This window comes from Corvus moneduloides, chromosome 8 (genome assembly GCF_009650955.1).
Source record: "Corvus moneduloides isolate bCorMon1 chromosome 8, bCorMon1.pri, whole genome shotgun sequence".
NCBI classification, from domain to species: domain Eukaryota; kingdom Metazoa; phylum Chordata; class Aves; order Passeriformes; family Corvidae; genus Corvus; species Corvus moneduloides.
Genome location: NC_045483.1, coordinates 7,776,634 through 7,800,284, shown reverse-complemented (window position 1 = coordinate 7,800,284; position 23,651 = coordinate 7,776,634). Strand labels below are relative to the sequence as shown.

At 40.8% G+C, this 23,651-nt stretch overlaps 1 protein-coding gene across 2 annotated transcripts in view; it reads left to right on the top strand.

Moving 5' to 3' along the window:
* The first annotated feature begins 4,255 nt into the window (after window positions 1-4,255).
* The window catches only part of TRUB1 (TruB pseudouridine synthase family member 1), a 32,810-nt gene continuing 13,414 nt past the window's right edge, over window positions 4,256-23,651 (top strand). For both annotated transcript variants that reach the window (XM_032116409.1, XM_032116408.1), the window contains exons 1-4: window positions 4,256-4,414; window positions 6,097-6,189; window positions 9,445-9,500; window positions 22,585-22,666. In XM_032116409.1, the coding sequence (XP_031972300.1) occupies window positions 4,273-4,414; window positions 6,097-6,189; window positions 9,445-9,500; window positions 22,585-22,666 (373 nt within the window). In that variant the 5' untranslated portion in view covers window positions 4,256-4,272. The remainder of the gene's footprint in view (window positions 4,415-6,096; window positions 6,190-9,444; window positions 9,501-22,584; window positions 22,667-23,651) is intronic.

Genomic DNA, 23,651 nt, shown 5'->3' with positions numbered 1-23,651 from the left:
ACACACTCCAGGTCAACTCATTGCTAAATTTATTTTCTAGCTGTGGCATTTAGCAGCTTCTCAGCTGCAAAAGTGTTTAGATCCTTTTAACCTTATGTTCTGAATTTACAGAGGGGCAGGTTGGACTTAAATTGTCCATATAAACAATCTCTCATACGTTGCCTTCTTCCACATGCACATCTGGTGAGTTCTTCATCATTCCTAATTACGATGCAGGTTGGTGGAAAATTACTTCTTTGACAGAAACAGTAGCAAGAAACTGTGTAAATTTAAACAAGAACTGAGAATCCCACTGAGACTTTTATTAGCAGAAAAATCAAAGATCTGAAAAATGTGTTTTCTTTTTTTTTCCCCTCAGCATCACTGAATCTTCTTGATTCCAGACCATGCTTAGTCCTCTGTCATTACAGACAGACATGGGCATGTATCAGAGATTAAAAGTAACTTTCCAGATCTGTCCTCACTAGTGCAGTATGTTTACAAAAGGTCCATAAGGAGCAATTGAAAACACTATCATATTTTTCTGTATTGCTACATGTACCAGTGGTCAGGAAAAATTGCTGTTTTCTTATTTAGCTGACTGCCAAAACTGCATTTCACATAGAGAAGGAATGGCTAAAACCATTTGGATCCTACTATAGTCTGTCCAGTTCAATTCAAATTGGCACTATAATGCTGCATTAAATCAGCTCACCAAAACCTCCTATTGTCTAATTATTTAAAAAGAATCCCACTAATAACAGAGAATCCAGCATAAAAATCTAAAGAAACTATTTCTATATATAAATAAGTCTAGGCTTAAATTCCAAACTGGTGTAAACATTGACTACTGATCTTCTGGACAAAATGCAAAAATCTGCTCATGAAATACTTACAGTTTAGGAATCTTTTTTCATGGGGAGAATGACTAATTGCCAAACCTAGGATTGGTGTATGCTGTGGGTAGTTCTATCTTTCCCTTGCATTCAGTAGCTGACATTCTTTTTTCAAACCTGCTGCAGTTCAACAAGATACTGAAGAACCTGCCTTTGTTCAGAAGAACCACTCACACACGACGGATGATGTGCTTCATGTCTGTCTGAATGGGACCAAATGAACTAACAAATCGGTGTTATTTATCTACAACTTACTATCCAAACAGATGGAGCAGTTAGAGGAAAAAAAATTAAGTATTTCAGGCTTTGATAGTCCCTATTCCAGACAGAATCCCTCTGTCTGACAAGGGAGCTGTTTACGTGACTGTGACCTGAACTTCCAAACAGCTGCAACTCTTTGTTTTACAGGAGACCCTGAGCTGTGATTGACCTCCTTGCAGTTGTTTGCTTTGATTTGGGTACAGATGATGAAGCTGGAATCATGAAGTGAGCACAAACACAGGAACAGCCTATTGCTGCTGGATCTGCTTCCAAAGCTCTAATGCAGCACCAGTTTCTTCTGCATAGTGGTCTGTGAGCATTACCTCATACGAAGCCAGTCTGAAAGCACACAGAGCAAGGAACATCTTGCTGGAGGAGGTAGAAGGAAGTGCTGCATCTGTTCTGTATGAACAAGTCAGGATTTCTCCTCTTCTGCAATAGCACTCATCTGCTGTTTGCATGTACAGCAGCTACTACCCATTATCTCTTCCGTACAATTGCACCAGACCCTCAAGGCACTGCTTTGTGCAGTCCCAGTGACCTGAGTGGAGGATTTGGCCTGCCTCTACCAGACCTGTCATGTTCTACGCACAAAACAACATCATCCTTTCAGCCATTTACCGAGCCACTTTATTAAGGGTGCAAATAAAGTCAATAACTCGAATCATGCTTTTGGTTGTTGTGAATCCTGGCTTGGCTAGGAATCATTGGAGATAAACATCTCATTTCAAATAAGCTACTGAGCAGATGGTAATGACTTTTAATCACAAGCAACACAAGGAAAATCTGAAATAAAGCCCCTGAGACGAACAGTTTGGTACATCATTCCCACCATTTTGAATGCTCAATAACCTTGCCCCACAAAGAGAGCCATGTGTGATTTATGTACACATACACTTCCAGCGAGCTAAAATACTGGCAGTCATTAATTGTTTTTCACAATTCTTATTTTGGGCCCTTATCCAATGCCCACTGAAGTTAAACCAGACCTCTTCTTTCTAAGCCTTCAAAGACTCCATCTGCTGCAATTACGAAGTGTTGTGTTTTAATTGCGGATGCAGAAGTTTAGGAGACCTACAAGAACTTCCTGCTCAATACTAAAAACAAGAGTGAGTGCAGTTTCTTTAGACACCTGAAACCCTTCTCTTAAAGAAAAGAAAAAGGAGCTGTTAGCCATTTGCAGAAACAGTACTGGGGGTCAGACAGTGCCCCCAGCTCATGGCCTGTGCCTGTGTCAGGTCAATGGCCTCACTTTAGACTCTTCTCAGCTTAGGTCAGTCCTGAGAAGGCAGTACAAGGAGTTTTTTCACAGGGCCTGTCTGCTACTGCATTTTTGGAAAGTTGAGATGCTCGTTGCATTAAGGAGAACTTTATGCCAAGAGTGGAGCTCTCATTTCTGTATAATCTCCCTCTGATCCCTTGTGATGTGTTCAGAGCAGTCTACTAACCCAACAATATTGCTGGCCATGACAGCGTGACAGGTTTGCATTTCAGTCCTTGGGCTGCAATCCCCCTGCCTGGCAGCTTACTAACACCATTTCTTAATGGTCATGTTTAAACAGTTTTTGCTTGAGCCCACTTACAGAGCAATCTGTGTTCAAGCTCTTTTTAGCAGGGAATTGGCGAGAATTGGTTTTCAAACAACCTGATTAAACCATGTGTACAACAAAAGCTCCATCACAATTTACAATATGCCTTCCACAACAGTGCTTAAATTTTAACTCCATGTAAATCAGCAGCAATTTTCCTCCTGACTTCTTACCCCAGTGTGGCTTTGCCATTTTATCTTCTGGAGAAGTACTCTCATACCTCGCTTCCATGTCCTGCAAAGACCTGCACCACCACACTCACCAGGGAATCCACCCTCGCAGCTTATGGTAACAGTGAATATTTCCACAGCCACATTACAGCTCTGCAGATGAGATCCAAGCAAATAAGGTGCCTGGTTAATAATATGCACAAGAGGAGTGCAGGGGAGGCTGGTTGGCATTGCTGGTGGCAGGAAGCTCTTCCCCATCTCATGGACACAGTGGTGGCAGCTGCAGCTGGAAGCTCTGTGCCCGTGCAGCTGCTGGGGAAGGCATGGAATGAGCCACTGACTCCAGCACAGGCTGAAAACCCACTCAGGGACCTTGATCCTGGCTCTGCACAGAGACAGCCATTGACTTCAGCAGTAAGATTTGCTTCCCTGAAGCTCTGGAAGGTCTGCGAACAAGCATAACCCTTAGCTAGCCATGTATTTTTTTCCCAGCAACAGCGTCTCTTCATGATTTCATCTGCAGGCTCTTGCAAATGAATAAATAAAATACATGAATGAAGCATCCAAGCTCTCGGTGCCTTGCTCAGGCATGACTTGTTTAAACGCCTTGGGAATGTTGTCAGAGAAACGAGTCTGTACGAATCAGACCCGGAGAGGAAAACCCACACACTGTACTTATGTATCGTGGTGAGAAATCTGAGAGAAGCCTTCCCAGCAATCTCTTATATGACACATACAGAGGCAGGAAGATTAATGGACACAGCAACTAGTCAGCAGAATATCACAGAATCAATTAGGTTAGAAAAGATCACCGAGTCCAACCTATGACAGAACACCACTGTGTCAACCGGACCGTGGCACTGAGTGCCCCGTCCAGCCTTTCGTTGGACACCTCCAGGGATGGTGACTCCGTTCCAATGTCTAATCACCCTTTCCGTGAAGAAATTGTTCCTAATCTCCAACCCAAACCTCTCCTGGCACAGCTTAACACTCTGTTCTCTTGTCCTGCCAAAATACAGTTCTTTCCAGTTGGGCATCGAAGGTACCACAACACACCGGTCAGCGAACTTCCCCGGCAATGCCTGCAAACCGCTGCGCGTCTGGGGGAGCCGCCTCCGCATAATTTTGGCGTTGGTTTTTGTTCTAGATTGATGGATTTGAGATTTCAGTTCGTTTTCCCTCAGTGTGCTCTAGTAACCAGTACAGTGAGCCTTATCAACGGATTTTGCTTCGCGTTCACATTAAACCTGCTTTTGTCGACGCCTTCGCCGGCGATGCTTTCGGCGAGCTTAAAGCCCTCCCTCACGGCTCCTCCCTCGCGTCCCGCCCGCGCGGCTGCAGTTCCCGGCGGCCCCGGCCGGGCGCGCTGCCGGCAGCATGGCGGGGGAGGCGGGCGGCGCCGCGCTGGGCCGCGCGGCCGACAAGCTCTTCTCGCTGAGCGGGCTCTTCGCTGTCCGCAAGCCCAAGGGACCCACCTCGGCCGCCGTGCTCAACCTGCTCAAGGAGAGGCTGCTGGCAGGTGAGCGGCGGCGGCCGGGCCGCCACATCCGGAGAGTTTGGGCCAGGCGTGCCCTGCCCGGCGCGGCTGTGGGATGGGATCAAGTGTGTGCGGTCTTTGGGGTGCGGGAACCGCAGTTCCCGGTAAAGCACTGCACCCTCTTTCTCAGCGCTCAGAAAACCGAAGGATAAGCGGAGTTTAGTTTTCTGTTTGTTTGTGGGTTTGTTTTGTTTTGGTAGTAGTTCATAGCCATGGCATGGCCCACCTTGGAGAATGGCGCCATTCCTGGGTACATCCTGTCTCGCTGCGCCTGGGGAGGTTCAGGTTGGACATTAGGAGGAATTTATTCACAGAAAGGGTGATTAGACATTGGGATGGGCTGCCCAGGGAGGTGGTGGAGTTGTGTCCTTGGAGGCCTTTAAGGAAAGACTGTCCCAGCCAGAGTCAGTGTTGGTCACGCTGCACCGTGAGCTGTGAGACCGCGTTCAGCACATGGTACTGGTGGCAGGCACCTGTTACCGCCGTGGTATAGCAGGATGCGAGTCCTGAGGTAGGATGGGGATGAGCTTTGCCCCAGCAGGAAGCTCCAGTCCTGCAGGGCACAATGCAGGGGATCCCAGGCTGCTTGGAGAGCTGTGGGCAGGGACAGAGTGTGCCCATGTGCCAGAATGGGTGTCAGCCACATCTCTGCAGCCCAGCACTGGCAGGATGTTCTGCTGCAGTCCCACTGCCTATTGCCATTAAAAAAAAATCACCAAAGGAGTGAAAACCATAGTGTTTCAAGAAGTTTGAAAGTCCTGGGCACAGTCTGCAGAAACTGCTCTTTCTGAGTACCGGGAAGTCTGTATGTCAGATATTAAGGGAAAAAAAAGTGAGATCATTGCAAAGGTATGAGTGACTATGGCCTAGATTCTTTTTATAATGGATATGGGGACTTGATCATCTAGTCTGGGCTTTTGGGCACTTGCTGCAGAAGTGAGAACATACTTTCAGACTAGTGAGTGCTTAACATGGTTTACTCTGTAGTGTACTGTAGTTCACTACACACTGAGTGTAGTGTGGGCACACACTTCTTGTATGGAAGAATCTGGTTCCCTGAATGGAGAGAGTAGAAATATGGATAAGGGAGCTTAGACCATTTGTCGTATTTAATACTAATAAATAAGGGGCATTGGACTCTGCAAAATTCCTGGAGTCATCAGCTGCATAGGAGGTTTGGTGGGTTGGGACACTGACAGCTTGAAAGCAGCACTGAGCAAATTCAGTTCGCTGCAGTTTCCATAGGGCTGCAAATGTGCAAGTAAACACATCCCAGTATAAGGCAGTAAATACATCAAGAGTTGCTCAGATTATGTAGCATAAAATTTGTGTATAATAGATGTTTTGGGAACTCTGCTGCTGGTTCTTCCATGCTTTGTTAATTAAACTTCACAGGTGGACCAGGTTTGCTAGCAGTACTTTCCAAAAATCTGTTTGTATTTGAGGCTTCATTAGAATCTAAGTGAAAATACCTTGCAAATTGTTTGAGGTTGGGAGTAAATCTAAATTAATCAATGGTTTTACTGCATTACAGTAATTTCTGCACTGCTAATTAATAGTTTAAATATTTGATTTTTATTTCCTTTAGCAGTCTGGAAATGCAGGTCATTTTTCCGATGTTCTAAGGTTATTTTATAATGCTTCCTTTCAATTTCTATTTGCAGAAGCTGGTGTGCAAACAAACGGGAACAAAAGAAATCAGGTTTTGAAAATTGGACATGGAGGAACTTTGGACAGTGCAGCCACGGGAGTTCTGGGTAATGAAAAACATAATTACAGTCATCAAAATATGATTTTAGGAAACATTTTCATGCCTGCATGAAGTCAGGTGGAGGAACAATTTGGGATACGCATGGCAGGTTTTGGGGTAATGACAGATTACTGTGGAAGAATGGTCTGGATTAAATTTCCTGTGCTTATACTTGTACATGCATGTAACATGGTTCTTAACAGAAGGCTGTATTCTCCCTTCCTGCCTTCCCTCCCTTCCTCCAAATACTGTAATAACTTCTGGGTTATTACATGTGGGAAAATACAAACTCTTGTGTAATGAATTGTAAAGTACCTGAGCAATTGATGGTTTTTTTTAACTTAAGCTGGGGATTTATAGTCATCATAATTTGTTGAATTATTTTGTCTCAAAGTAATGCTATTCTGGGATTTTGGGGGAGCCTTTAGGGTTGCTAATACTTGCCAAATGAAAGATTTATAAGAACAATTCAGCTGCTGCTTTTCTAGAGGCTCAGCACAGAAAAAGTTTTAGCTCCCTGTCCTGTCTTGCTTCATAAAGAAGAGTCTTCAAAGATATTTTTTCTTTTAATTTTGATAGCAATCCATTTATTGAATTCCTTTATTTTGTTGAATAACAGTATGTGTCAATTGCTGGTGTTAAAACCTCAGCTGTGGGTGTGGTTATTCCCACGTCTTACTTTGTCACCAGCAGTTTTATTGATAAGTAACATGCAGGCTACAGCTTGCTCAAATCATAACCTTGTAGCTCTCCTTGGCTTGGAGAAATAACAGCAATACATTTTTGCTGTTGAAAATAAACAGGTACAACTCTGAGTATACACTGAAAGTAAATGCACTGAGATTTGATGTATGACTTCTCTCAGGAAGAATTCAGCTTCAAGGGGAGGTTGGTTGCTGTGAGTGTTGCTAGAGGTCTGTAGCTGGTAATTGTCACTTGTGAACATGGCAAAATGTGACATCCTTGGGTTAGAAGGGAGCACTGCCTGGTTTGGTTCTAATTTCCTGTACTCTGTGGCCACTCACAAGAGAATTCAGTGTGCATTGCTGAAGCAGATGTTTTCCTTTTACACAGGTGTTCCCTCTGAGCATGCTGCTTCTCATTGTGCAAAGTCAATAGAATTGATCCATAGGAAAAGCAAAATTACTCATGCTTTTTTAATTGCTTCTCCAACTGTTCCAATACCCAGCAGTGTCCAAAACCTGCTTCTATGGCATGGCAAAAAGTATTTGGGCTTTATGTGCGTGGTATAATTAGAGAAGCACATCACCCTAATATGCTGTGGATGGATTGAAAAAAGGCATAGGATTCCACTGCCATACAAAACACACAGGGAAAAATTAATGGTAGCTAGATTGGAAGGGACAAAACTGGAGAGGAGTGGGAAAGGGAATGTGCCCAGATTTCTTGTGTGTTCAGGTGAGGTAATGAGGGAGGGAAGGACACAACAGAAACAAGTTATTCAGAGTATGTGTGCTGCTTTTCAGGATGGGCTGGTGGAGCAGAAAGCTTTCCTTCCTCATGGACAGGAGCATGATAGAAGTGTTAAATTTTCTGAAACCCTTCTTGATCTATACTGCTGTCTCCCAGATTTATGCACTGCTTGTCTATAACTTTGGTCCTGGGAAATAACTGATACAGAGTCCTGCTTAGTGTGCCAGGTGTACTGCCAATAACTGAGCTGTGCTCTTTATCAGAAAACATCCTTTTTATATTTCTTCTCTTACTGACAGCAAGTGTAGATGAGGAGGGACCTTGGAGGCAGAGGTCAGTGATCTTTGACATGTGAGAGAAAGGGAAGGTGGAGTCTTAGTGAATATCTTCTTTTGGTGTTATTCTAGGGCTGTGGTTCCAGTTCGCTGTTTCTTGCTCATAATGGGAATTTTACTTGGCTTATTTTTATATGGCAGTAATGAATTATGCTTCCACAGTAGAAGAAAACATGAAAAAGTATAAAAAAATTAAAATTCAGGTAAATCTTTATACATTCAATGTAGTCTGCCAAGTAGGGTTTATGTCACTGTTTAGTAACACATATTCTCCATAAGCTGATGATTAAGAGAAAATTGTTAGTATCTTGTTCACAAAAGCATTCAATGTCTCTTTAAAATTATTCTATAGAATCTCTTGACACTCTTCAGCAAATTTCAGCTCAGCTGTTGAAGTGTCAGTTATGTCATCATGTTGCAAGGAAAGTGCTTGGTTATAAAGTCTTACCTGTGTACTTATCTCCTCAGCCTTCTTGCAGCTCTTTCCTATCTGGCAAATAACAGGAACCGGTTGAACTGAAGGTACATGAAAGCACAAGGGCACAAGTGACTAAAAACCCTCAGGAATAAGAGGAGTAGTAATGGAGAACAAGGAGGAATGTAACGAGTCTCAGAGCATAAAAATTGAGAAGCATTAGAACACAAGTAAATTTTTTTTTTTTTTAAGTTCATTTTCAGTTTGATGGTTTTGGTCCTGGCTCTTAATTAATATGAAGCTGATTTCCTGAAAGCTCCCTTAACTCCTCTAGTTTTATTAAAATAAAGTACATAGGCTATTATATATTCCATGAGTTGTACACAAAACTGATTTCCTTCTAAAATTTTCTTCAGATTGCTGTATGTGGAAAAAATCAATAGAAAAGCATTTTAAAGGAGAGCACCTTGTAAAAAGCATTAAAGTAAAATATAAACCAGAGCTCCTTTTCTGTCTCTTTCTTATATGAAAAGCTGACTGATTGCTGTTTTTTAGAATACTGGTGTTAGAATTGAAATAACAGTAATCTGTACATGCACAATAATGGGCAGTTGGACCTTTTGGTTATTTTACTTGCTGTAAGTCTGATAAACAATTTCATTATGCTGTCTTGGCTGTATTACTCTTGGTCACTATCAAGCTTTAAAAGAACTATTAGCTTACAATGAAGCGTTCATTCATTATTGGTGAGCCATAGCCTTCATCAAACCAGAGGCAGTGTTAATTGCACTCTCCATTTCTTTGGTGATTAAAAGATAAATAAATGTAGGAGTTGAATTAAAGTATTTTAACAATAGATGAAGGTTATTTATCTTTTGCTTTAGACTTTTTTTCCTTTCACTGGTCCCATGTTGTTTGAACATCAGAGATGTTTTCTCAAAAGTGGTGACTCTCTTCATATGCTAACAGAGCATGAAAGGCTGGGTTTCTGACTAGCATAATATTTAGTGTTGAATGGTGTTAAAAAAGGGAACTGCAGGGCTGTTTTGAAGTGGCATTTCTTCTTCTGTCTTTGCAGTGGTTGGTATTGGAAAAGGAACAAAAATGCTGGGAACTATGTTGACAGGTTCCAAGGTAAGGAATGCTAAATGACTTGTATCAGTGGGGGGTTTTGTTTGCTGGTTTTCTTTTTTCTTCCAGTGAAGAGCTGAATCAACATGCAAATATGACAGCCATCCTGCATATTGAGTTCAAATGTGTACTTCAGCTCCTTTTTGCAGTTAGTCAGAAATGTGCTACTAAGACTTTAATGTCCAGAATGGTTATTACAAAAACTGTCTTGGTTTTCTGCAAAATGTTAATAAATACCAAATTACAATTTTACAGGAAGATTTCTATACTATTTAGTGTATATAAAAAAAAAAAAAGAAAGAAAAACTAATGAAGATGGCACTGAAAGTGGTATTTTGGGGATGTAGTTGTGAATGACAGTTCAATTTTTGGTAATTTTCCTTAAGTGTAGACAACTTAATTGTTATTTAGTTTGGAGTAACAGATGGTCTTTGTTTCTTTTCTGTCTCCTTAAATACCATGAGGCCTTAAGAGGCACTTTTTGGAATTTAGAGTGTTTTGGATTGCATTGTTGCTGCTGTAGAGGGATGCTCTACAAATACAGCAGTAGACACGTGTGAGAAGCCAGAGGTAGCAAAAGCCCCGTGGCTGCATGAGAGAATCCAGACCAGAGCCTTGACACATAGAAATTTTGTTCATTGCTAGTTTTGATTAATTTTACTGTGTTAATTTTACTTTGGTCAGCCCCCAGACTGTAGGTGTTACATACACAAAAAAGTGCAAGTACTCCCAAGAGTAATCTACCAGTGTTGGTTCCTTCCTCACAAGTCAAATCCTGTGGGTTTAGCCATTATTTTTACATGAGAAGTTTAGATAAGAATGGCAGATGTAGAAATCAATTAAGCCTTCCAAATTTCATCTTACACTCAGGGAAAGTCAATAATGCATTTTTCCCATTCTCTTCTAATCTGAACACTTTAGATCTTTTACTGCTGCTGAACTGATAGCTTAAAGGTAGAATTTGATTGACAATCTTCAGTTCAACTCAGAGGCAAATAATTTGATAGAAAAGAAAACCATGATGAAAGGACGTAGCTGTAGAGTCTGATCCAATACTCATGGTAGGCAGTGCCAGTCTGTGCACTGGCTGTAATGGGTTTGCATTTGGTTTATATGAGTGCATTTCAGAGGCATCTGTGTTTTGAAACGCGCAGTAAGCAGCTGGATTTACAGTGGAGATGTAAGCAGCTACCACCTGACATCTCCTTTGAAAGAACTTTAAAGATAAAAGAAGTCATAGATTTACTTCAGCTAAATTAAATCATCGTAGCTAAATGTGTAAATTGTTGATTTAAAAACACATAAAGTGATGGAATTACCTCTTAAGCTGGTGTTTGCAGTGGAAACAGCTGTGATGGATAAAGTACTTTCAACCTTTTTGGCAGGAGAGGATATGCTCAGATTCCTTGGCAACTTCACTGTGAGGTCCTGTAGCCATGAACAGGGTTATCCAGTCACACCTTGTTCCCAGATGGCTCCTGAGGGGCAGGGGAGGGGAGAGAGTGCAGTGGGGGCAGCCTGATGAGCTACCCCAGCCAGATCCATCAGCTCTCCCCTGGCCTTACGTGGGTGTAGGCTATGGGCACTTGGTTCAGTGAGGCAGAGACACATCTTTACAGACATCAGCAGCTCTTCCACTGCAGCTGTTCCTGTGTTCTCCTCCTGTGGAGGAGAGTGTGAGATACCTGACATCCATGCCAGCTATGGAATCTGCAGCATTTATTTGGAGCTTTTCCTGTCTCTGCCTTCCTATTTCCTATTTGTACTTCAATAAATTAGGCATGCAATAATTGGTGAGGCTTGAGGAAGTTGAAGGATCTCTCACAGATGTCTGCCTGTTGGGTTTTTTGACCACACTGACAGCAGCATCTCATAATGTATCAAGACATAAATTCATGACTAAATAGGTTTGAGCATCTTTTTGCATTCCACGCCATGTGCTTGGAATTTATACTCTTAATTTTTTCCCCCACTATTTTGGATGCTAAAGTGTTTGTTGAAATGTGATGTTTTTCTTTTGTTCCTTTTATTATTATAAAGATTCAGAGGAGCTGTCTGACCCTCTCTGGCCAGGATTTTCTGTTTGCTTCTAGGAATGAGTCTTGTAAAGAAACAGTTCAGTCTATCATTGCTGGCAGCAGAGCTATGCGGAGTGGCCAAAACGTATGGTACTGCAGTAAACTCCATATGGTGACTCTGCCAGGAGTTGGACTGTCTCTGACTTTTTCCCAAACATTGTGTGAAACTTTCCTGACTCTGTGTGGCAGCTCTGAGCATTATCACTTGGTGTGCAACTCGCACACATTCTGCAAGGAATGTTACTCTTGACGTGTAAACTGAGTTCTTCATTTGTTTGACCTCCTTAGGAATTAAGACAAACAGAAATGTGCAGCCAAGGGCAATACCTGCTTAGTGTTCCAGATTTCTCATTGAATGTTTAATATTTATGCAGAAATAAAAATAGGTACAATCTGGCTTAGATTTTGTTTGGTTGCCTTACTTTGTTTCAAATATTCTAAGTGAGAGGGAGAAGCTGAATGCTCTTGGATCTGAAATTTAGATACTGAGCATTTAATAAATGTTCCATAGGAGAATCACTTTTTCTTTTTGTTCTTGGGACTTGCACTTGGTCTTGTTTGGACTTCTTGCACTTCAGTATTTTTAAAGATTTTTGTTTTTTTACCATATTGGCAAAGTAAAGAGAGTAGAATGAGAAAATACTTTCTGCTTCACCAGTAAAATTAACATGATGGGGTGGACCAATATTATGGTAAATTGTTTGTGAACAACTCAGTCTTACGTATGACTTGTCTGTCTCAAACACAATGTAGAAGTGTGTTTTTTGGGGGGCAAAAAGGGCTAGAAAATGGTAGCACAATTTCCAAAGTGGTAGTCTCGTTTAAAACCTCTCATCTATGAGAATGTCCTGTTACATAGAAGGAATGAGGGAAATGATCATGTGCTAGTCAGGGAAAAAAAAAGAAGAGCACTAAGCAATGAAATTCTTCATTAATCTAATACTTTCCATTGGGAGGGGATGTCTCCCAACACATACAGTCTTTATAGAGAATTGAAGCGTTCAGGTTTTAGTTCTGTGCTTAATTTGCTTATTTTTCAGTAAGATAGCACCTGGGTTCAACCTAAGAGAATTTTAGTCATACTAGTGTGAATGAAGCCAGAAGCTGGCCATCCATCAAACTGTCTTTGAAATCACTGCCTCTTCATCAATGGAAAGCTTGGGGTGTATTGGTTTTATCTGAGGATGTGACTTCTTGTCATGGTCCACAGACAAAATGCATCCCCAAGTGCTCAGTGTGAAGGAAATTACCTGAGTACTTTACACTGGTGGCACAAGCTTGGGCAATGACAGGTTAAAATAGAAAATTTAATCTCAAAAGTTTTGGCTTCTCTGGAATGAAGCTATCCAAAAAACCCCCAAACCTATGAGTAGAGTAAAACCCAAACTCCAAGTGTTCACAAAGCCTAGAAGGGCAAGAAGAGATTATGGGCAGAATGAAGATATATTGACAACTTTTATTTCGTATGATAGTTAAAATTTGTATTCTTACAAATCCTGGATAGAAAATGAGTGCTAGGTCAGTGGTAAGTTTTAAATCTTGCCAGTCATGCTTGTGTGAGAGAGGGCTTGTCTGGACAGGAATTGGTTCAAATCACCTAGCAGAACTTCTGAGACATGTAAGTTACTTTTTGCAGTGTGACTCTGAAATTAGAGTTTGTATATTGCAAAATTGTTTCTTTGGAGCGGTGGCATCAGATCTTGCAGAACAAAGTGTCCATAAACAAGGTTATTTCTTTAACTCCTGTGATTATCTTCCTGTCCTAAAAATTATGCTTTTACTTGTATCCCTTAACTTCTCAAACATAAAGCTTTCTCCATGAATTCATTTTGTTTTTTTAATTAAGTCCTTTGCTTCCATCCTTTGGCAGTGAATTCAATGAATTAATAACGCATTAGAAAGCAACTGCAGGGGTTCTATAAGGAGCAAAACCAATGAAGCCTTTACTTGTGATTTTGTTTGTTTACAGATCGTTAGACACCAAAGCCCCATGTGGACTTTTTGGTATCCAGTAGTTCAGTGGGGCTCCCTCTGGACCCTCTTAGTGGAAGCTGCAATAGATTTATTTCCTCTATCTGTCTGTTTTCAGGAGGCTTATAAGAACTCGGCATCTCTGAGACCCCTATTCTTCTGCCAACATTTGTGTGTTTGCACATTGACATGCACACCATGATGGTGTAAGTGCTATTTCTTTGGAAATTCTAGTTTTCTTTTTAAATAGCCTCACTGTGCTGGTTTGTTGTTTTTTCTTTTCAGTGTATTTCAGTGTTTGTGCTCCAGTTCATTTTTGAGTTGCAAGTGCAAGAAAATTGAGTTGACTCTCCTTTTGAAGGATCCTCTTGGTGGTGTGTGCTCTTACTTTTAGTCTTAAAAATTTCTCTAGGGTATCACCAGCAGAGCTCTTTGCTTCATTGTGCTTTCTTTTGGAGTTGGTGAAACCAAATCCACTTATTCATACAGTGCATAGGGATGTGTTCTGTTTTCTTTTCCAGATTCTGATATTTTTAACGTCATCTTGGAAGGGCAGGATTTTTGGTTAGTGGTAATAATTTTGTTAGACTAACTGTTATGGTACGGAAACCTAGGTGTTTGGATATGCAAGCCCTCTCTCAGATCTAAAACAGAAGCCATGGATTTTTAAAATAAGCGTATTTCAGTTTTGTTTAGAGCTTAGTGGAATAGGTATCTTTTAGACCATTTCTGAAATAAAAAGTAGGTAATGCTTGTGAGTGTGGTATATGAACAATTTTGTGTGGGCAAGCAGTTGTATAAGTAACACTCCAAAACTGCTCTCCAAAGATAAGGCTACACTTTATTGCCTGCTTTATAAAATACAGTAAGAAAATAGTTTTATCTCCTGAGTGGAGCAGCAAGGATTTGTTCACAATGGATCAGCCAAGTTTCCAAGCACAAGACTAGGAGGACTGTTAATGCTTGCTTGATGATTCTTCAGGTCCCATCTTGCTTGTGTTCATTTGCTTTTGCTTTCAAATTGCAGTATTAGCATATCCAACTGTATTTGTCTTGGAGGAATCCAAGTAAAAATGGTTTGTTTGCTCTTTAGCCTTTTCCCTCGGAAATTTTTCACCTGCAGCACCTTCTCATTTTTCCCTCTGTGGTTTATGCCACAGGTTTACCTTCTCACACCTCTTTGTTTATGGTATCCTGTCCAGGATAACCAAGGGTCTGACAGAATTTCTTTTTGTAGTGAGACGGGAGAGGTAACAAAAACAGCGCAGTATGTGTCCTACCCATTTAAGAAAATGGATTGTAGCTGCACGAAATGTCACTCCTTTGCCTCTGTTCAAGCCCAAAGAAATTACTGTTTCCTTACAAGGGAGGCAGAAGAGGGAAGAAGGAGATGATAAGGTTATCTCCTAGGGGAAGGAGAAAGCCTGGTAGATTATATGTTGTGGCACGTGGAGGGGTTAGTGTGAGGTAACATCATACTGTGCCAGAAATCTAATATCTCTATTGAGTCCTCAGGTTTTCTTGAATCCACTGGAGTTAGGAATTTCCCAGGCTTATTTTGAAAGATGTTTTACGGATTTTCCATGAGGAACAGGACTGGCAAATTGGAGATGGAGTGACTGTTTTATGAGAGGAGTTAACCCATGGGCAGATGGATGTGTTTCAGCCCTTGTAGACTGGCTAGGTGAATTCTCCCTGACACGTACTGGCTGCTGAATTTCACCCATTTAATTACTGTTTTGAGGAAGGATATTACATTCCTGAAATACAGGTATAGGACAGAGAAGTCTTGACATTTCTGTTCTGTGGTATTTGTTATGTTATTGTGCAAACATTCAAGGAATACTTCCTCATATGTTTGCACAACATAGTGCAAAGATGTCTATTAATAAAACTTGTCCTACTTATTGTCTGTAGCCTGTAACAGCTACATCTAGGAATTGCTATAGTAGTTGGTGGGGTTTTTTTAACCACTGCTGTCACCTGAGAAGGTTTTTGCAGAACCAGAACTTTGTACTGTAACTCCAGGAGGTCTCTAGAGCAGAGGAGATTGGTTCAGAGACCCATTGTTGTGTGTGTAAACTTGGCACTGGTTTCTGTCCTGTGTTATTTTACCTTATTGACAATGAATTTCTTGTTCTCCAAATGCCTCAATAAATTAACTGGAGGTCAGTGTCAGTTTGTGAAAGTATGGTTGTCTCCCTTATTTTGTCGATAGGAAAATGCTTACATAAAAGGAAGCCTGGGAAAATGCATGAATGAAGTTGGTTTTGATGTGTTTTGAGAATGTGTAGAAGGTGTTAGCAAAACTTGAAGTAGTGTCTGTACAAAACAAGTTGCACTGAGAGAATGTTAAGCCTGCACAGTGGGGGATGCAAGAACTGGGAAGGGCTAAAATGTTAGAGGGATGTAATGGCCTTACACTCTGTCAACATCTTTAATTACCTGTTACTGCAAGACATATATTTTTTAACCTGCTTTTTTTGGTAACAAATCATAGGAGAAGAGGCTGATTTTAATATCTTGTCTTTTCTGCCCTGCCCAACATCCCTGAGCCAAAGTTGTAGAAGAAGAAGAAGCTGTTGAATAGCATAGATACATCCTGTACTGCAGTGATACTATTAGTAAGCTGGTTTAACATGCTGTGTATTGCTCAAGTCTCTTTTATGCTCACCCCAGAGGCCTAATCTATTAATAGCTCAGCTTCATGCTCTATTAATATTCACACTCTTTTTTAAACTGTTGAAAATCTTGAAGAGACTGCACCTATTGTGCTGCTTTTTTCTCCCCAAATGCCGAATATTTTAAGAGTACATTCTGGTGTGGTTTTTCTGTTCTTCCATTCACGAGGTCAGCAGCACTTTCTTCCCTCTTGACCTTTCTATAATTGTGCATATGGCTGTGCTACATGTGCAGTTCTTGCATGGATTCATTAATAAAAGCAAGACTGCACATGGCAAGGCTTTTTTCTCATTCTTCCTGAGAGAAACAGAAAATTAAAAGGATGGTAACCAATTAAGATTAGCCATTCTACACTGTTTTCCCTAGTGTTCATTTCTAGTAGTTTGGAGATGCTCTTAGCACTGCCTTTTAGAATTTGCTGCATCTTGGCCTTAGCAATGCTCTTGAGTTCAGCTAAAGGCTTTAATGTATTCAGTTTTATCTGTGATTTTGTATGTAGCTATAAAGTCTTACCCTTCTGGGAGGGCTGTCTTCTATTTCTGGTAGCGAATTATGTATTTCCTTAAAACTCTTGTTTCCCAGATAGATTTTGGAGGTCATCTTTCTTTATTTTGTTTTATCTGTGATATGGGTACTAGACGACAGAATGATGGAACAGGTGTTGAAGCTGAGGATGACATTTAAGACCCAACCTGGGACGTTTTGATGAGTGAAGGAGGTTTCCACAGAAAGCAAATGCCAGAAAGGTTTGCATAAAAAGACTGTGGGTTTCTAACAACCACTTTTGCACATTAACCTGCATCCCCTCTTGGATGTTGTGAGCCTGTACTGTGTTTGTAGGTGACATGTGGCCTGGTGCTATCTCAGGTGATGCAGTGTTCCTGTTACTGTTGGCATTGTTCTCCCACCTGCCCCATTTCCTGTGCTCCCTTTGACATCCAAATTTAAACTTGATACAGTTTTTAGCTAACACCTTAAAGCTTCTCTGAGCTATTGGCAAAGTATCTTTTGTGGGTTCCCCTATTATAGGTGGTTCTAGTAATTCACATGGAAAATCTAGTCATCCCATGATGTTTGAAGTCTTTAAAATAAGCTGACATAAGAGATCAGAAAATCCTGTTAGTCCACAAAGTAAAGATCAGATAGTTCTTCAGCAGTGACAGTACAATTACAGCATCTAGCAGTAAATGCAATTTAGTGCAGGCTTAGCACAAAGTCAGCTTTTTCTTTTAGGAGAAAAAAAAGAATGGTAGAGAAGTTGTAATGTTTATGTATATCAAAAGGTCACGTTTGGTGTTTGATAATTTTGAATTTGCTCTATCGTAAAACGTGAAACTCCTCCCTCATCCTGCAGTCTTTATTTTGCCCTCTGTGCAACCTGCTTTTAAGAGATTAGGGCTCTGTGCTTTTAATATATTGGAATCTGCTTAGTGACAGTGCTTTGTTTTGGAAAATAATTGAAACTATGGCAACCCTTGGGGTTTTTTCCAGCTTATTTGTCTACCCTCATGTACTTCTCCATTTTGGTGGATGATTAGCATACTGGAAACTACTGGTAACTGCTAATGTTATACAAACAGCAAAATAAGTTCTGTAAATATTAAATCCAGAACTGGTTGTTTGTGCTTTGGAAATCATTGAACACAAACTGAATGTCATTACAAAACTGAGAATTTAAGGCCTCTTCACTATCTCAGTGGCCTAAGTCTACAAAACTGTAAGTGCAGAAGCAAATGGTTTTGGCACAGGAGCACTAATTCTGATCAGTGCTTGCCTGCTGTGTGCTCACCCTGATTTCCATCAGCTTCTCTAGAGCACTTGTTTCATGTTTGTTTTTGTTCAAACTTGTTAGCCACACGCAGACATCAGTTTACATAAGTTGAATTTCTGTTTCTATTGAATATGACTTCTCTTTCCCAGCTTGCAGTCTCTTGCACAGGGGCTTGTAGCCTTTATTTATTTCTTTTCCTTTTACACTTCTGTGTTCAGTTGCTGCTGTGATTAGAAAATGGGTCATCCTTGGATGAACTCTTATGACCTGCCTCTTCCAGAGAGCTTGCTTCCCTGGGAAATTCTTGTAGTGGGAGCCATCTTAAAATCTTCCTGACAGCTACTGGTGACCTTGTTTCATAATTACTTGTGTTTCTGTCTAGCTCTTCCAAAGTGTTGCTTCTCCATGTATGAAAAAGCTTTTAAAACACGTTATAATTTAAGATTTCAAGTCTCTGGCTTCTTTCCAAATAAAACCTTGATGTCTCAACAGTTAAAACTGAGAAGCTCTGTTGCATGGTCTGTCTGGCATTTGCACTGATAAATGGGGCAGACATGCCTGGCAGTCAGCCCACAGGCTTCAGCCTCCCAGAGCCCCCCCAGGTGGGGTTGTGCAGCTGAAAGCTCTGCTGGCTGCGCAGTCCCTGAAATGGGAGGAGATCCTTCTTCCTTCTCCTCCTCTTCCTCCTTTCCCAGTTAAATATGTATACTGATAAGCCTTTATTCTCTCTCTTTTTATGGATATTCTTTCTCTTTCTGTGTTAGTCTAAGGACTTCTCTGAAACTGGGTATGAAATTAAAAAAGCCAAATTATAGCTATTCTCTTACTAAAAATATCACGCTAAACATATGGTGTATTATTTGTGAGAATGTTGACTGTGCCCTGTGGTTGTGACACTAAAACAAAATTCCTTTTCCAAGACCTGTGAGATTTATTAGAGGTTTGTAATTTGTTTCTTATAGATTCCTGTAATCCTATCTTTTATCCAGTGCTGGCTTTTTATGGCACGTTTCTTTCTGGTCATGGGTATGGTACACATGCACAACCACCCAAGCCTTTCACTGTCTGTCTGGTCTTGTTGGGGTTGCATCCAGCACATCTCCCAGTCTGTGTGACAGAGTTTGTGCATTATCATTGACGGAGTGCAGTGGATTGTCACTGTAAAGTATCTTCTTAAGGCTGTCTTCTCACTGCTGTGAGTGGTGGAGCTGCTTATACTCAAGGGCTTCTGATCACTTCGCTGCCTTTTGTTTCACTTGCCATAATGGTTTTCTTTTTTTTCCTTTTTTTCTGACCTGCTGAGAGATGCAGCTATCCCCTAATGCAGGATAGTTTTGGAAAGGTCTGTTTGTCCTCAGGGTACTGCTGTACAGTTGTGAGGCTCTGCTTTGGGACCAGCCCACCATTTTGTGTTGGAATTAATGCACGATGCTGCAGCGCTTGCAAGTCGTGACTGGGAACGCTGCATCTCAGCTTTTAATGTGCTACACTTGCATGTTGTGCAATCCCATAGGGAAGCTGAGGTGCTGCTTTTAACCTCTACATGATTTAGGTCCTGGTCTTTTGAAATGAGTGGAGGGTAAGGATGCAGGGGCTATTGACCAGCAGAGTGTTCTCTGAGGAGCTGCAGTATAGGGATGCTTTCTGTCACAGTCTGCAGTTGTCAGGCTTTGCCACTGCCTGCAACACCTACTACCTTGCTTTTTTTGTTTCGGGTTGAGTGGGTTGAAGGCAGAGTGGTGTGAGCAGTTGCTGTCTGTTCCTGCAGTGATCTGTAATTTGAGAGTACAGGGAGAATGCCCCTGGATGTATTTTATAAAACTGGAAGAAATAAATGATTGCCAACACAGGTGAGAAAAGGTCACTGAACACTTACTAAATGACTCAGAATCCATTGGGTGCTTCTGAGGGCAGTGTGAGTGAGAGTCTAAAGAATTTTAATGCTGAATTTTGACTCAAATAAATCTGGAGTCTCATATTATCTTCTACAGCCTCCAGGTTCTGCACCCTACCGAAGGGGAAGAAGTAAACCTTATCCAGTGGCAAGTAAGAATTACGATATATAATTGTAGATAGCCAAGGGCACTCCGGAGACTGATCATAAACCAACTGTAATTCTTAATTTCCTGACCTGTTATAGCCTTCTTTGTGGCTTATTGCATTGCTAGCTTAAGTATTTTGTGACTCTTTGGAGGCTCCTTTAAGGAATGGGGATTTGTGACTAACATTCAAGGATGTTCTTTTTACAAACTGCAAACCCTTTTGCTCTTTTTGCAGAAATTAAAGGGGAAATGTTGAGATTTGGATTGTATTGTTCATGCAGTTTATATTTACATCTAAGAAGATGAGGCATTATCTCTCTGTTGCTGGCAGGTCAAATATAACATGTAGTTAGTTGTAACAGACAGCCTAAAGCAAGATAGTCAAAACCAGAATTAAAGGAAAGGAGGTAACTTAAATGGAAGTAGTATGAGTATTTTGATTTGGAAACATCAGAAGATAGAGTGTGAGTTTTCAAATTTTCAGATTTAGAATTTTACTGAGCTGCTGAGATCATTCATCGTGCTTAGGATAATGATGATCTGCTCACATGTTTTTATTAACCTCTAGAATAGGTGCTGAATAGTGTCTTTCTGGCTATGCTATTAAGTGTTCAGAACCAGATCGTTAAATGTCTGAGAAAGCAGTCAATTTTATGGTCCTAAAAGCTAATATAGTAGTAAAAGATAATATACCTTACAGTTTATTTAAATATTTGTTGTGGAGCAGCATTCATCCATTCTTCCTTTTGTTTCTTTTTTCATGCATTCCAGAAGTGTGTAAACATCAAAAATTTTATTTTAAAATACCTAATTCTGCAGAGTTATACATCTGCTATATTTAGGAAAAAAGTAGCCCTAACATGGTGGTGTGGTTGTACCTGGCAGGCAGGTAAAGCACCACACAGCTGTTTGCTCACTCCTTGGAGTGGGACGGGGACAGAATCAGAAAAAGGGTAAAACTCATGGGTTGTGATAAAGGCAGTTTAATAAGTGTAATGAAAACATCTGTGTTATCAACACTGTTTCCAGCATAAATCCAAGGCATAGTCTCATACCAGCTACTCTGAAGAAAATTCTCTGTATCCCAACCCAGCCCAGCATATGAAGTAACCAAAGAATACAGTTATTTTTATATTAAAGTCTGCACTCTGCTGCCTTTTGTCTGACTATTTCTGCTGCTTCCATTTTGTGGCAGTTGCTTGAAGAAATACATTGAAGTGGCAGGTTGTCACATGGAACAAAATCAAGGCATGTCTTACTAGTCCAGTGGTGTGGGTGTGATTTATATGCCTACACTGTTATTACTTGAGCTTGTTTGTACTTTGCAAGTACATGAAGCAGGATGCATTGCATCTCAGAGTAAAAGGTTAGTGCTTATGCCTGTTTGGATGTGTTCCAGTAGGATTTGGTCAGCCAGCTTCTAAAAGATACATCCTCAGATTAGTATTAGTTCAGCTGGGGGTAAGTTCACTGGAACCTTACTGGGAAATAGTGGAACACTTTGACTTTTCTCTCCAAGGCTTTGTTTGAAGGCCTCTGGTCTTACCATAGGGAAGCTGAGGGAAATGGAATGGGATAGGCAGTATGTCAAGCCATTGATGTAATACCTGACGGTATCCTTAAACTTGACTCAGACTCATGTTACACAGTGTGCTTGGTGTGTTGACAGCCTTGTGACAAGTCATGGAGCAGCTGGTTCAGGGGAAGCCTCTGTCAGCAAGTTCTGCTTATGCCCAGAGAATGGCAGTTCTTGGGGTGAAAGTGTGGAAAAGGAGGGCATCAGGTGAAATGCAGTAAGGCCAAGAACTACTGTCCTAGGGTCAGGTTGATTCCTTCTTGCAAACCACAAACACATAAGAACACTGAAAATTTTTTTAGAGAAAAAAAATTAAAAACCCTGAAACAAGTATTCAGAGAACCTTTGATGAGCAGAGATGTTACTCTATGACCTTGAACTCCTTGTGCTGGTCACAAGGTCCTTGCCAGATTCCAGGAGTTCAAAACTGCAGCTTCAGGATATTGCATATCCCTGCATTTCATGGCAGAACCATTGTAATGCTTTGTCTTGGCAGTGGGTGTTTTGCTTTCACAAGTGAAGGTCTTTGTGTGGTTTTTTTTTAATGTGCAAAGCAATAGAAAAATTGTCAGTGAAAGGTACTCCTCTGTGTGCCTTGCTTCAACTGTGACGTACGGCACCCCACAGAGACTTTGATGTTACTACCCTATTATTTTCTTTATGGTATTTATGTACTTATAGTAAAAATTAGATTCCATGTTGCTTCTTCCTTGGGTTTCTAACAGTGAAATCACAGGCACACGTAATACAGGATTTACTTTTTGTTTGATTCGATGTCTTTTCATCTTGACTTTTGCTTACCCTAAGTTGCTGGATTGACTACTTAGGCAGTATTCTTCCTGTTCTGATTTAAAGTAATTGGTAGTTGCAGTCTTTATTTTTTAAAAATAAGAAAAAAAGTAAAAAAAATCAAAAGAAACAACCTCGAAGACCTGACTTACTAATAATCTCTCCTATTCCTCCCCAGAAATACACTGCCATTGGAATGCTGGGCAAGGCTACTGATACATTAGATGCTACAGGAAAAGTAACTGAAGAAAAACCTTATGGTAAGCATAAATGTATCCATATGCTTGATGCAATTTGAAGGCATAAGTGGTCTCTGTCACAGGAAAGCGGAAGAGATGTTTGGGACTCTGAATGAAGTTTAAATGTGAAATTAAACTAAGATTATTTCATCTCCAACTTCAGCGCTCGTATAATTCAAACCAGCTTCATGCAATTATGTGCAGCGCAAGCTGGACATAGTTCATTTCTGCTGGAAAAAAACAAACCAGGCATTAGATTAGGAGGGAGGAAATAGAATTGGGCAGGACTGTGTCATTTTAAATCTTTGACAGGCTGACAAATGATGTGCTGTGTCCAGTAACGTTTTCCTCTCTCAGAGTATAGTCCCAGGAGTCCTCTTTTAGTAAAGGCCTTTAAGGCCAGTGAAGGAATAAAGAACTTGGATCTTCCCTCTAGGACACCACTGTACCTACGGACTGCTTAACATTTAATGGGGGTGGCATAAACTACATTCTGCATGGGGTTATCTTCCAAATCTTGGTCTTGCTTGCATCTTTAATAAATGAAGTTTTCTGACTGACAGAGCACAGTGCGAGGGTTTAAAGCTTCAGAACTCAGGCCGACTATGGCTTTGCTGGGCATCTTGGAAACAATGTAGAACTAAGCAGGGACACAATAAACGTATTTGTTATTAGTTCTTTCACAACCTTGGGGAGAAAATTTTAAAAATAATAGGTAACCAGTTGCTTAGCAACTTTACAGGTCTTACATTCTTTGTGGTACCTGGTAATAAGTACATGAAGTAAATAATCTTTTTTTAATAGCATGATGAAGAAGCCTGGATTTCACCTCTCACTCCCAATCTCCTTTCTTTTGCAGTTTTCCTTTTCTCACGAGTCAGGCAAGCATGAGTTTCTTGTCCACATTCTAAATAGTACTATTTACTAGGCAGTGTTACTCAGAGATGTTGGATCATTTATTTATGCTTCAGGATCAAGTTCTAAGTCTCTAAGCTTCTGGAGGACT